The sequence below is a fragment of the Hydra vulgaris genome, chromosome 14, assembly GCF_038396675.1.
Source record: "Hydra vulgaris chromosome 14, alternate assembly HydraT2T_AEP".
Lineage (NCBI taxonomy): Eukaryota > Metazoa > Cnidaria > Hydrozoa > Anthoathecata > Hydridae > Hydra > Hydra vulgaris.
The window spans coordinates 30,572,277-30,585,652 of record NC_088933.1 but is presented as its reverse complement, the minus strand read 5'-3'; the positions used below and the strand labels follow the sequence as shown (position 1 = coordinate 30,585,652).

The 13,376-nt window shown below is 28.4% G+C and overlaps 2 protein-coding genes across 2 annotated transcripts; both read left to right on the top strand.

Moving 5' to 3' along the window:
* The first annotated feature begins 8,875 nt into the window (after positions 1 to 8,875).
* Positions 8,876 to 10,267, top strand: LOC136091043 (uncharacterized). The gene has a single exon (XM_065818027.1). It carries the CDS (start codon positions 8,876 to 8,878, stop codon positions 10,265 to 10,267), a length of 1,392 nt encoding a protein of 463 aa, XP_065674099.1.
* A 177-nt stretch (positions 10,268 to 10,444) lies between these two features.
* Positions 10,445 to 11,284, top strand: LOC136091042 (uncharacterized). Its single transcript, XM_065818026.1, has one exon. The coding sequence runs from the start codon at positions 10,445 to 10,447 to the stop codon at positions 11,282 to 11,284; it is 840 nt and encodes a 279-aa protein (XP_065674098.1).
* Positions 11,285 to 13,376: the final 2,092 nt, after the last annotated feature.

The following is a 13,376-nucleotide window of genomic DNA, read 5'->3' as shown; positions in this document are numbered from 1 at the left end:
TGTTTTGGTGAAAAGTTAAAACCATGACTTATATTTGAATATTATATGCATTTTTCAGGAATTGAATATTAAAAAAATTTGAAAGTTCAAGAAGAAATATTTAATATTTTTTAATCAAATAAATATTTACCTTGTCGAATTATAGACGAAATACTCGTAAAAAAAAGTGGAATACTCATTAAAAATAATATAAGTACAGCTATTATAACGTTGTTACTAAAATAAAATATTAGACTGATTTAGAAATCAAAACGGGAACGTTAAAAGTGCTAAGGAAATCCCAAAATAAGAATGGTGCGGAAAAAGCCAATTCTGCGTTTTCGACAAAACGTATATATATATATATATATATATATATATATATATATATATATATATATATATATATATATATATATATATATATATATATATATATATATATATATATATATATATATATATATATATATATATATATATATATATATATATATATTTAGCAAAAGATTTTAACAAATATGAGTAAAAGTTCTGACAACAAATGAAATACTTTTCAAAATAAGATGAGTAAAATATAATTATTAGTTAAATTTTAACAAATATTTTAACTTTTTCTTAAACACCGAAAGCATTAAATCTTCAGCTATGTTCGAGATTTACAAAACTATAAAAAACACTCTTTATATTAAACTTCCTATAAAAAGTTTAAAAAGGAAGTAATTAAGGTTTATTAAAAAAAACTATAATTAACAATATTATATTATAACTTAATTCTTTCTTGGTATGCATATTTTAAAAGCAATGTGAAAATTATTACTTTCTGTTTATATGTTTATTGTTTCATGTATCTGTTTATGTAGGTGAGCATCATACATATGAAGTAAATTCTCATTTGAGAGTTTTAACATAAGACGTAATTTGAAAGAAGGTTCATTTTTATGGCAATTGAAAACATGCTGATCAAATTTATCTGAACCAATACCTGTTCTGCATGTATAGATGTGTATATTGGTTCTTAATCTTAGATTATTAGCTTTACCAATGTATGTCGTTTTTCCATCACATCCATTACATGATAGAAAATAAATAATATTTTTGGAATTATATGATATTAAAGTTTTAATGTTCCATACTTTACCAGATGATGTGGTAAAATGGTTAACAAACTGAAGGTACATAATACTGAAGGTATATAGTTTTCCATTTTCGTTGGATTAGACATCAAGCAAATGTTCTGTTTAGCTGATGTAAAAGGTATATTTTCCTTTTTATGTTTAGAGTGATGGCTATTGTAATTTAGATAATCATGGGAGTTGGTAGATTAATAAAAAATATCTGTTTCAATTATGCTGTTATCATGTAGAATAACTTTATGTCTGTATATAAAATTTTAGAATGTTCTTTTGTATATTTAATACTGGGGTGTAAAGAATTATCACATTTTAACAGCAAATTAACATTAATTGATTTTAGTAAAGCGACAAAACCATCATCCATGTACCTTTTGAAATTGTTTTGAATGCTTTCGCATAAAATTTTATTGAAGAATTTTGGTAAAGCTTTAGTAAATAATTTCACTCCTTCAAGATATCTTACTAATAAACAAGCATCAGGTAGAGCCATTTTTGTTCTCATACCTGTTCCGATTAATTGAAATCTTTGAATAATGAGATTGAAAATCTCATTATTCAAAGTAAAATTATTGTTCTTTAAAATAAAATTCATGCTTTCTAAGATAAAAGCTTCCGAAAATCTGATTCCAAAATTTAATTGCTTCTCAACCTATATTATAAGAAATACTAGCATTAACATTAGTGGTATAAACATTGTATAACGTGGTATTTTGGTACTCTATATTACTAGCTAGCACTTTAATGCCAATCATCTTTGATATATGTTGTTTGTTTTTTGATTTATGATAAGACTTTTTTAATGAGTTCACTAAGGCGTTTGCAAGGTGAAAAAGAATATACATTTATATATATATATATATATATATATATATATATATATATATATATATATATATATATATATATATATATATATATATATATATGTATGTATATTATATATGTATATACATATATATATATATATATATATATATATATATATATATATATATATATATATATATATGATATATATATATATATATATATATATATATATATATATATATATATATATATATATATATATAAACTAATTTAAAACATCAGATAATACGAACTCTCTCAATACTAAATAATTTATTTTCAAAAAATTATTTAGTATTGAGAGAACTCGTATTATCTGATATTTTTAATTAGTTTATATATATATACTCTCGTACAAGATGTCAACATTTAAATCATATATATATATATATATATATATATATATATATATATATATATATATATATATATATATATATATATAATATATATATATATATATATATATATATATATATAAATATATATATATATATATATATATATATATATAAATATATATATATATATATATATATATATATATATATATATATATATATATATATATATATATATATATATATATATGTATATATATATATATTAATCAACGCGTTTTTTTAGACAAATTTGATTGGTTGATTTGAATAATTGAAATCACAAGTCTAAGTTCCGGTTTGTAAACTTTTCTAAATCAGAGTAAAAATACCCGGTTGGCACAAGACGTGTTTGAGACGTCTAAAACACGTTATACAAACTGTTTCAAATTTTACACGTCTTGTGCTCAGGAGGTAATGAGACAACAAGACCGTGGTTTTACAACGACGTTTTATACATCAACGTCTAAATTTCTCAATTTCTCAAATACATCAGCGTCTCAATTTCTAAATCAGCCTGTTACGTTAATGTAGCCAATGTTACAACAACGTTGCAATTCCGGTGAAAAATAGCGTTATTGTAACTAACGTTCTTACAAAGATATATTATGATGAATAATAACGTTAAGCAACGTTATTACCATTTTAGATTTATTTGGGCAATGTTGACATAAATCCAACGTTAGATTAACGTCGTGTGCCCACTGCAAAAAAAATGTTCAGAAAAAAAAAAAAAGTTACAAAAGATATCGATTCGTTTGACTATTTAAAAAAAAAAAAAATTGCAAGAAGGCAAAAATATGCAACAAATTTAAAATCAGAAGCTTATCAAAATGAAAAATATGGACTTGCACTGCTCTGCATTTTTATGACCGTCTCATTTGAGCCTCCTATATTTACTGCCCTAGGTCTAAAAATGTCGTAATTCGGTCCTGTAAAAAGGATATTTAGCTGAATCTCATTTTCCAAAACGAACGCTTTTGAACGAATGATTTTAATATAATTTCGTATAATAAGTGTAATATCGTATTAATAGTGTATATTTCTTTTATAAGTTATTAAATATATTTAAAATAATACAGTTTTTTAGTAATGTCTAAAGAACACCTTTATCAATTTGAATCACCTTCCAAAATTAAATTTTTTCCTAAATTAAAAAAAAATTTTCGACAATAATAAAGTTTCTCTAAAGCATTCGATTATTCAGACGCAATGGCTGGCTATTTTAAATAAATCTGGGTCTGGATTAGAGAGGTGCTAGAACCAGTTAAAATAAAAGAATTCCTTATAATATAAATTTTATTAGTCATTCAAAGTTACTTGTATTTAAATTTACTCCACAAATGGGTAACTTTGAATAAATTTATTTTAAAAGCAAAACCTGATCAAAAATTCATTGTTTTAAATTTAATGAAAATAACAGTCTAGTTTCATATGAATTTATTATTACTAAAATAATATTATTTCATTACAAACATTTGGTTTTTTGTTTTGTTTTAATGGGTATGTTTTAAGAAAACTAGTGTAAAAAGAGTCTCATTTTTATCAGTTTCACTTACAGAAAATGATGCAAGCGGAACATTTTTAAATTTAGCCAGAAAATCCTCAAAAACTTTTGATTATTATTATCTTTGGATAAAACTTTCGACTTTCTTTATTTTTTGACAAAAGATAATTTTTTTAATTGTCTGTGGGTTTTTTGAACAAAAAGTTTTTTGTTAAAAAAAAATTGATTGGTCAAGTATTTTTCTCAATATCAGTAGTATTTTCCTTCAAGTATTTTTGTTCAATATCTTTCAAAAGGTCCATAAAATGCAACATCAAGAGGTTGCAATAAATGGGTAGCTAAAGAACAATATATTGTTTTCTTTACAACAAGACACCATTTTCTTTAGTTAATTTAAGTATCTTTTCACTGAAAAGAATGCTTAGATTATAACTAATAGGAACTTTAGTTCCTGCAATTTGACAAAAAAAGTCACAAAACGGTCAAAAAAGCAAATAGAATGAAACCGTCTTGATTTCAATTATACTGTAAATTTTGTAGTCCACTTTTGGTTCTTGTTGTCCATATGATGGTCAACTTTATAAACATAACCAGAGACTATTTAACCAGAGGCACTAAACATGATTGTCGCAACGTAAAATGTTCAAAAATTGCTATTTTTTTCATTGTGTAAAAATTATGGATTTTCCATGTGTTTTTGGATTAAGTTTTTAATCTTGTTATACAAAGTGGCAACTTGCATCCAGTGAAAATCTGATAGTTTTTTGTATGGTAAACCACTATTGTAGCTACCATAACATTTTAAAATTGGCACTCAGTATAATTTATATACTGCCTTGTGTCAATTTTTTTTGTATAAACATGGGATTGTACAGTTATGAAATGCTAAACAAAAATAAATAAAATAAATTCAACACAATATTGAATATAATTACACACATATTATATGACATATTTTTTTATATAAGATTGAAAATTTATTAGAGTTTTGCACTAATAAAAAAGTATACACAGACACACACACACACACACCCCCCCCCCAACACACACATACACACACACACACACACACATATATATATATATATATATATATATATATATATATATATACGTCAGAGCTAAGCACAGCTAGCAAATTTTTTAAAGCGCTACCACCACCTTCCGCGTTTTTGGGAACCAGGAACCGCTACCGCTCTTCCGCTACTTTATCAAACTTTATAGTTAGTAGTGCTAGTCCGCTACTAGTCCGCGAACAAATAAACAAAAAAAAAAGAAAGAAAATTTCTAATACCTATTGCCGCAAACATTGGCGTAGCGGTTTCCCAGTGGACCTATATAGGGATTTTGAGCAACTTTTTAGAGTTTTGCTCATCGGTCACTTAGTGGACCATTAATGGCATCCACTCAAAATGAACGGTAGATAACTTTTCAACATGTGATATAGTGGCTAGTCATTAAGAAGCCACATTTGGCGGCTTACTGTAATTGTCCACAAAGTAACCGGTAAGCAAAACTACAGTGGACCTCTCAAAATGCCTATATAGGTCCAATGACATTACACTTTAGAATTACTTCTGGGATATGGGATAATATAAAAAGACACTTTTTTAAAATTGTTTTACATATTTTTTGGCGTTTTACGTTAAACTTAAATCTACTTAGTGTTGCTTATTTTTTACAAGTAAATTGTAACACACATCAATGTCGCCAGCATTGGCCTGGATTCTGGCTCAAAATCTAATTTTTTGGTGTCGATTACGCGCAAAAAAATATAATCATGCATCTTTTTGCTACATCAGTTGCATCGTCTACTGTGCTATATTTATGGCAGATGTAGCTGACAACTGACAGTTTGTAATAGGGATGCGCTAAAGAATGGAAACACCGTTCACATGTAAATAGAAAGGTTAGATTGTTATATTCACACACAGCAAAACATATAGAACATTATGTTCTTTGATTGATAAGTACTTTTAAGCATCATAGACGGAGTTAAAACTGTTGGTCGATTTCTAAAAGCTTTTATAGGCGAAGTTCAAACTCTGTATATGCAACTTTCTAGAAATATCCTCCAATAAGAATTATTACAGCTTTCTAGAAATTTCCTCCAAAAAGGAAGGCTTCAAGTCAACTTAGTTTAACCTTCTCTCTCTGTTTTTCCTACTCGACTAAAGCAAATGGTTGAAGGCACTTACATAGTTTGAACCATTGTCTGTTACTGTTGCATCAAACTTAGGATTAAAAAAACGTAGTAAAAATATTAAATTGACAATAACACTTTTAGCTGCAAAAAAATTTCTGGAACAAAAACAGTTATCAGTTATCTGTTGACATTTTTTAAAATAAATTGCATGACATTTGCGAAAAGTTTCCCAGATTGGGCTACTTTTAAAATCTTGAGACTTGACTCCTTGAAATTGTTTTTGAGAATAAAAACTATTTAAACTACTATATTGAGAAAATAGTGGTTGTGGTGCAATTGTATTTTTAAAAGTTTTTGTTCAACTTTAGATAAAGATTACTTGAATGAGATGGTAGAAAAGTCTAGGTTAACGCGTAAGTATGTATGATATAAATAGTACATCGAGTTAGTTGCAGACATTTTAAATGAAGCACTAATGACGCTCCTTTGAAGTTTTAAAATCAAAATTAATACATCTGGAATTGTTTTTGATAACATAGGAAAATTTGGATCGGAGCTGTTAATATACGGAGCCTAAACGGTAGGATTATAACACCATTTGTTACCCTCCGTTTTAAAACCGGCCGTTGAGAGTTTTTTCTTAACGGACATTCAATAATAAAAAAAAAAAGAGAAGTGAATACAGCGGCTGATGACTCTGAGTCACTTCTTATGAAAAATTTCTTATTTTTGCTCATACATTTCATTCGAATAAGAAACTTGGCGCTTCCTACAACGTGGGAAGTTGTAAAATATTTCCACTCAAAGGTTTTATTATATTGCAAATATAATTGATTAAGTAATTTCATCATAAATTTATTTTTTTAAATTCTGATGATGGGCCATCAATGAAAAGAGTTTCAGTATCATTATTCCAGTTTTCAGATATGAGTATCTAATATAATTTTCCAATTAAGCAGTAAACACAATCTTTGCCCTTGTCTCTAGTGTCTGAAAAAAGAATATATGTTTTGCAATTATTGTTGTTGAAAAGAGCACCAGTAAACATTTGAACAAGGTTCCTACTCCACTGTGCAGCTTGTACTTCATTTTAATATTCCCAAACATATGCTGTTGCAAAATCCACTTGACGAACTCTTTCTCCTGAAATCTCCTTGTCTTTCTTAAATTCACCTGCTTGAACTCTTTTTATACGAACATGTTCTTGAAATTTAGATAAGAAAGATACCCAGCAAACACGAGGACGTACAAAAAACGTACAATGAACGTTCAGACGGAACGTCTCGGACTTGTTCTAAACTGATTCTAGATTAGACGCTCAAAGACGTCCTTTCAGGACGTTCTAAAGACGTCGTATAAAGACTTAAATACGACTTTCCGTTTAAGTGCAGTTATACAAAATTGGTCTAGAAAAGACGTCTTTTAAACGCTAAAACGACGTTCTGAACGTCTTTTGAAAAAATTAAACATTCAGAAAATATAACAGAAAGGGCAACCAGTGTGCAATATTAATTTAAAAAAATAAAACACAAAATTAAGAGTATACACAAGATTAAAATATATTTCAAATTACAGATCTAAAAAATATCATAAAAACTTTTGTCGTGGTTTAGTTTTTCACGGTCATTGACGCCTTTTCTATTCGGCGATCTTTTCAGGACATCTCCAACGCAATTTTCTAGTTCTCAGCATACTTAGACATAGTCTCTGCAAAATACAAAAAATAAATTTAAATAAGATTCATAGAGTTATTATCATGTAATAAGTAATACTATTATTATTATTTAATAAGTAATTATACTTTATCGAAAAAAAAAAGAAAAATTATTATTATGCATAATATAATAGTTTGATCTTAACCGTGAAACAAATAAATTAATTAATTTCACAGTCAGATTTTTATAAATTAAAAGAATCTAACCTTATCATCTAAAGATCATAACCAACCTTATCATTTAAAGATCATAATTAAGAACCTGCAAAATTTTGAGTTTTTCCCACATTTTTATCAATTAATTTTTTACATCAATTACCTTTATAGTCATATTTTAGCCATAAGTATTTGTGATTTAAAAATACAAATATTGTTTAATATTTTTTCCATAATTTAGTTTCTTCACATGCTATTTTAAAATAAATAAACGAGTTTTTAGTAAGCAAAACTTTTTGTCTTCGTGTATACAATGTATAATGTCATTATATATACAATGACAATTTAGATTGTATCAGGGACGTGGTAGCCCAGTACGAGGGTACGAGGACTTGTACTGGGCCCTAATTCTGGCTCAGGAAACTGGGCCCCCAATCCTTAAAGAGAAAAAATTTATTTTAGTTCTATAAGTTTCTATCAGGGTCTTTTTTTACAACATTTTATTTAGCTTGCTTTCACGTTCGTTTTTTTGTTTGGTGTCCGCGCGAAATAAACACTAGGTCAACGGTAATAATAAAAAAAATAAGCTAAACTTTAGTTTAACCTAAATAAAAGAAATCGTTAAGAAAAGTAATTAAAACAAACAAAAGACGACAAACTTTGTTTAGCGTAAATAAATAAAATCGCTGTTGAATAATAGTAACAAAAAACGTTGTTGACCTGAAATTAATAGATTTTATACTGTAAAAAAGTGAGTAATGGTTTAATACTTTACTTATAAATAGTAATTAAAAATGATAATTAAAGTTTTTAAAGTAAATAAGTAAAAAAAAAAATTCTTATCAACGTAGAAATATAAAAAAGAAAGCTAAATATAAAAAAGAAAACTGGAAACTGAAGTTGATCGATTTGCTTATCTTGCTCGAGAAAGAGAACGGAAATTTCGATCTTGATCAAATGAATCAGCTGAACAACGAGCATCTCGGCTAAAAAAACGAAGAGAACGATATGTTAAAGCAAGGGCGGCTGAAACAGATGAAGGTAGAGGCAGACGTATTGCTAAACGAAAGGAATACCGAGAGAGTGACTGTAGAAATGGGTAATTATGAAGTGCCTGTAACTGCAGCGTCGGACCTAACTCTAGCAGAAAAAATTATTCAGAAGCAACCAGACAACGTTGTAAATGTCAATGAAAATGATCCAGCTAAATTCCTAGAACTGAAAAATGCAAAGATGATTGATAAAAAGCAATTTATTGTATTAGGGCCAACAAAACATTCAAAGTTATCTAAGTATTACACTGAATCAGTTAAAGTTAATGACATTGAAGTTGCGCAGAAAAGGTCATGGCTAACCTATTCTCTATCACTAGACAAAATTTTTTGCACTGTTTGTTTATGCTTTGGACCAAGAGAGGACATAAATTCTTTACGTGATGGGTTTGATAACTGGTTAAACTTAAGTCACATCATAACAAAGCATTGCACCCAGAAAATCCATCAAAATGCTGCTGAAGCTATGGCTCATGCATTATCAGACTCCACAATTGATAAAATATTAAGTATTAAAACCATAAGACATCTGAGCAAAAAACGTAAAGAAGCGGAGAAACTACATCAATACCTAATACGAGTTATTGATGCTATTCGGTATTTGATTGCAGACAGTATTTCTTTACGTGGAAATGAGAAAGCTAACTTTTACAACAACTCTGAAAAAAATGAAGTCTTTCAATATGGTGCGGGTTTATTTCTAAATTTGTTAAATTTACTCAGTCAGTATGATGAGGTGCTGAATGAAAAACTTTCAAATATTCGCAGTACTAAAAAACAATCTGCTGGAAGGGGTGCTAGAATTATGTTTCTTTCTAACTACACACAAAACAAGCCGATTCATACTATGACACAGATGGTCAAGAAGGATATTTCAGAAGAAGTAAGTAACTCAGTATTCTTTTCACTATCAGCTGATGGCACCACTGATATTACACTCTGTGAGCAAACTTCTTTTGTATTACGTTATGTTACGCTTGCTGCAGAAAAGGCCGCTGTAAAGGAACATCTGATTTCAATGGTTGAAACTGAAACAACTACTGGTGAAGGAATAAATGAAAAAATCAAAGATAAACTCAAATCAAATAACGTAGATATTCAAAAGTGTGTGGGTATGTCTTTTGATGGTGCGAGCAATATGCAAGGAATAAACAAAGGAGTTGTAACACATTTGAAGCATTGTTCTCCCATGGCAATAAATATTTATTGTGGATCTCATGGAACAAATCTGGTAATGAAAACTTATGCAAAATCTTCTGTTGTTTCTGTTAACCTTTTTGGAACAGAAAACAAGCGTGGTGATGTGCAAAAATTAAAGACTTTTCTATACGGAAATTCAAGGAAATGAAATAATATATTTGAGAAGTGCAAATCTCTTCTTGAGGATGTGAATCAGTCTCTTGAACTGGCTGCTACTCACAGTGTTCGCTTCAGTGCCTTACAAAATGCTACAGACCGACTGCTGACACTATACCCTGCAGTAATCGATTGCCTTGAACAAATTTCAAATGACATGGAATTTAAAATGAATGTTCGAAGTGAAGCGCAAGGTCTTTTATCCCGATTTCAGTCATATGAAACAATTGTGACTTTATGTCTCTTCAAAGAAATTTTTACTATCTTGGGTTCCCTAAATAAAATTCTTCAAGGAGAAACACTTGATTTTTCCGTTGTTATAATGTCTGTCGATGTATCACTGGAAAATCTTCAAGTCCTAAGGGACAGTTCTGGCAAAAATGTTATTTTATCTGCTGTTAAAATTGCAACTGAAGCTCAGCTTGAACAGCAAACATTTGTTGAGAAAAGGACTCGCAGAAAAAAACAACTAGGCTTTGATGAAACAGAAGATGAGTGGCTTACTCAGGCTGAAGATCAGTGGCTAGCAGAAGTGTTTTATACTGTAGTTGATTCAGCAACTGCAGTTCTTGATGACAAATTTTCACAGCGGAAATTTTTAGAAAGCATAGACATTTTTTTATTGAAGAATATGAGTGAAGATATTAGTCATAATTTTCATAACTCTAATTCACAAGAAAAAATTCAATCAGTGCTTGAGAAATTTAAAATTTGTATCAGTTTAAATGAATTCACAACTGAAATCATTGATTTTGTGAAGATCTACAGAAAGGCTGCTGAGAAAGATAACAAAACTTTGCCTTCTTTTCTCACCATTTACAATTTTATAGTGAGGACTATGTTAGATGCTGTATTTCCCTCTGTTGCAGTTCTATACAAGATATTTAATACAATTCCGACAAATTCAGTAGAGTGTGAGGATCGTTTTCTCTTGTCAGTGGAACATGAGAAAATGTGGAATTTGACGCATTCAGACATAATAAAAAACTATGCTGATACGAATGAGTGACGTAATATTTTGTATCCATAAAAAACTTTTTTTAGTATAAGTATAATTTTCCTTGATCGCTTATTTGTCTCTCGTTAAAAGTACTTTACCGGGCCCCTCTTGTGGAAATTTGTACCTGCTTTTCAGGTGCCACCACGTCTCTGGATTGTATACATAATGTGTATTCTACTATGAAAAATCCTTTTGAATGAAATTAAATGTAAAAAAAAAAATTAATTTCGTAACAAATGTGGCAATAACAATAAAGTTTGTAAAAAATATTGATTACTTAAAGTGTTTTTGGTTTTACAATATTTTAGATAAAAAGTAATTATTACTTTGTAATATTGTTTATTTTTACAATTTTTTTGGGCAGAAATTTTTAGTTCATTTAAACTGTATTTATATTTTATCAAAAACTATAAATACAGTTTTTGATATAATTATCTATACAAAAAATAAATACAGTTTAAGTTTTTTTTAAATTTATTATTTCATATATACTAAAACCAAGTATAAATCAAATTGTTAAAAAAAAACATAAGAAATAATCTATTAATATAGTAATAATTAAATTAATAACTTACAATCTAACAACTCTTTATGAAACCGTTAATTATTTAGATTTCAATGTTATTTCGAGATAAAATAAAAAATGGCGCACGTATTTAACAACTACAAAAAAAAATCTACCAAAATTTAACCAATAAACTAAATATTTTTGACCGATACTAATAAAACAAGATTTTAATTTTAATTTACGTGTTCGTTTGATCGGTGTTTCATTATGAAAATGCACACTTCCGAATATAAAGACGTCTTTTGAACGTTCCACGCTGAAAAAAAACAACAAGTTGGTTCCAAAAAGGTCTAGGACGTTCAGAACTTAAACTTTTGTACGTGCAGTGTTTGCTGGATAGTAATTAATAAGTAGTAATTCCTTTATTACTTCTACTTTGCACCCATTTTTTGATTTTAATTGAAGATGCCCAGAGTCATCTTTGGTCACTGCTATCACAAGGCCAGCTCTGTTGGTTTACATTTTTGAGGAATGTTTTACTTTTTCTTTTTTGGCATTGCAGACAGTTTCCAAGCTAGCAAGGTGATTCAAGTTACTGTGACCAACAGAGGTTATTTAACTACCATGAACTATTATAGCAGATGGTGCCTTTAAGTGATACTCTTAGATTATTATTATTTTATCTTAGACTATTACATAATTTTTATTATATAATCTTAGAATATTACTATTAGATTATCAATCAGAGGTTATCTAATCACTATGAACTATTATAACTGATGCTTTATGTATTAAGCAAAAGTTCTTATGCAGTTTGTACTTACACTGGTCGGCTGATGTTTCTTCTTAAAGAAGTATATTTTTAGACCTTAGCTTACCAAATGTAGAAAAAGACATTCCCTCTCTATAGGTTGATTGAAAAACAGAGTCTCTCTCCAAAACACTGTCAAAAAATATTTTCTCAGCTTCTTTTTTTTCTATTTTTCCATACTGTTTTTTCATCTTTTAGACCGGGGGTTGTAAAAGCAATGTCTGTTCTTTAACAAAAATCATTTACTAATTTTTTTTTTTTGTTAATATCACTTGATATCGTGTGTGGCATGACGAAAGGGTATTTATTGAATTATAATATATATATATATATATATATATATATATATATATATATATATATATATATATATATATATATATATATATATATACATATACATGTATTTCACCTGATTATTGCAACAGCATGAAGCTTAAAGTTGTGAAAATCACGTAGTTTTATTTTCTACTATACATATATATATACATATATACAGTCTTGGCCATAAGTGTGGAACCGATGAACTTTTTTCTCATAGGAACGTTTCTATGACGCGTACGGCATTTAACTGCTGCAGCATCGTGTTTATGCAGCATCAGTTGCATAGTTAAATGCCTTCGCGACTTCTTAATCGTTGCAAAACGTGAATCGTGTAACTTTACACCGCAGCAGAGCATCGTGAACAATATGACCCTCATTAAGCTGCATTATACACTGTTCAATGCCTAAACTATCGTTCCCTTGAACTAATGTTTACCTGAACTAATATTCGGTTGAAC

Coding starts and splice junctions, on each gene's coding strand:
- LOC136091043 (XM_065818027.1), top strand. CDS start 8,876: ATGTTAAAGCAAGGGCGGCTGAAACAGATGAAGGTAGAGGCAGACGTA.
- LOC136091042 (XM_065818026.1), top strand. CDS start 10,445: ATGAATGTTCGAAGTGAAGCGCAAGGTCTTTTATCCCGATTTCAGTCA.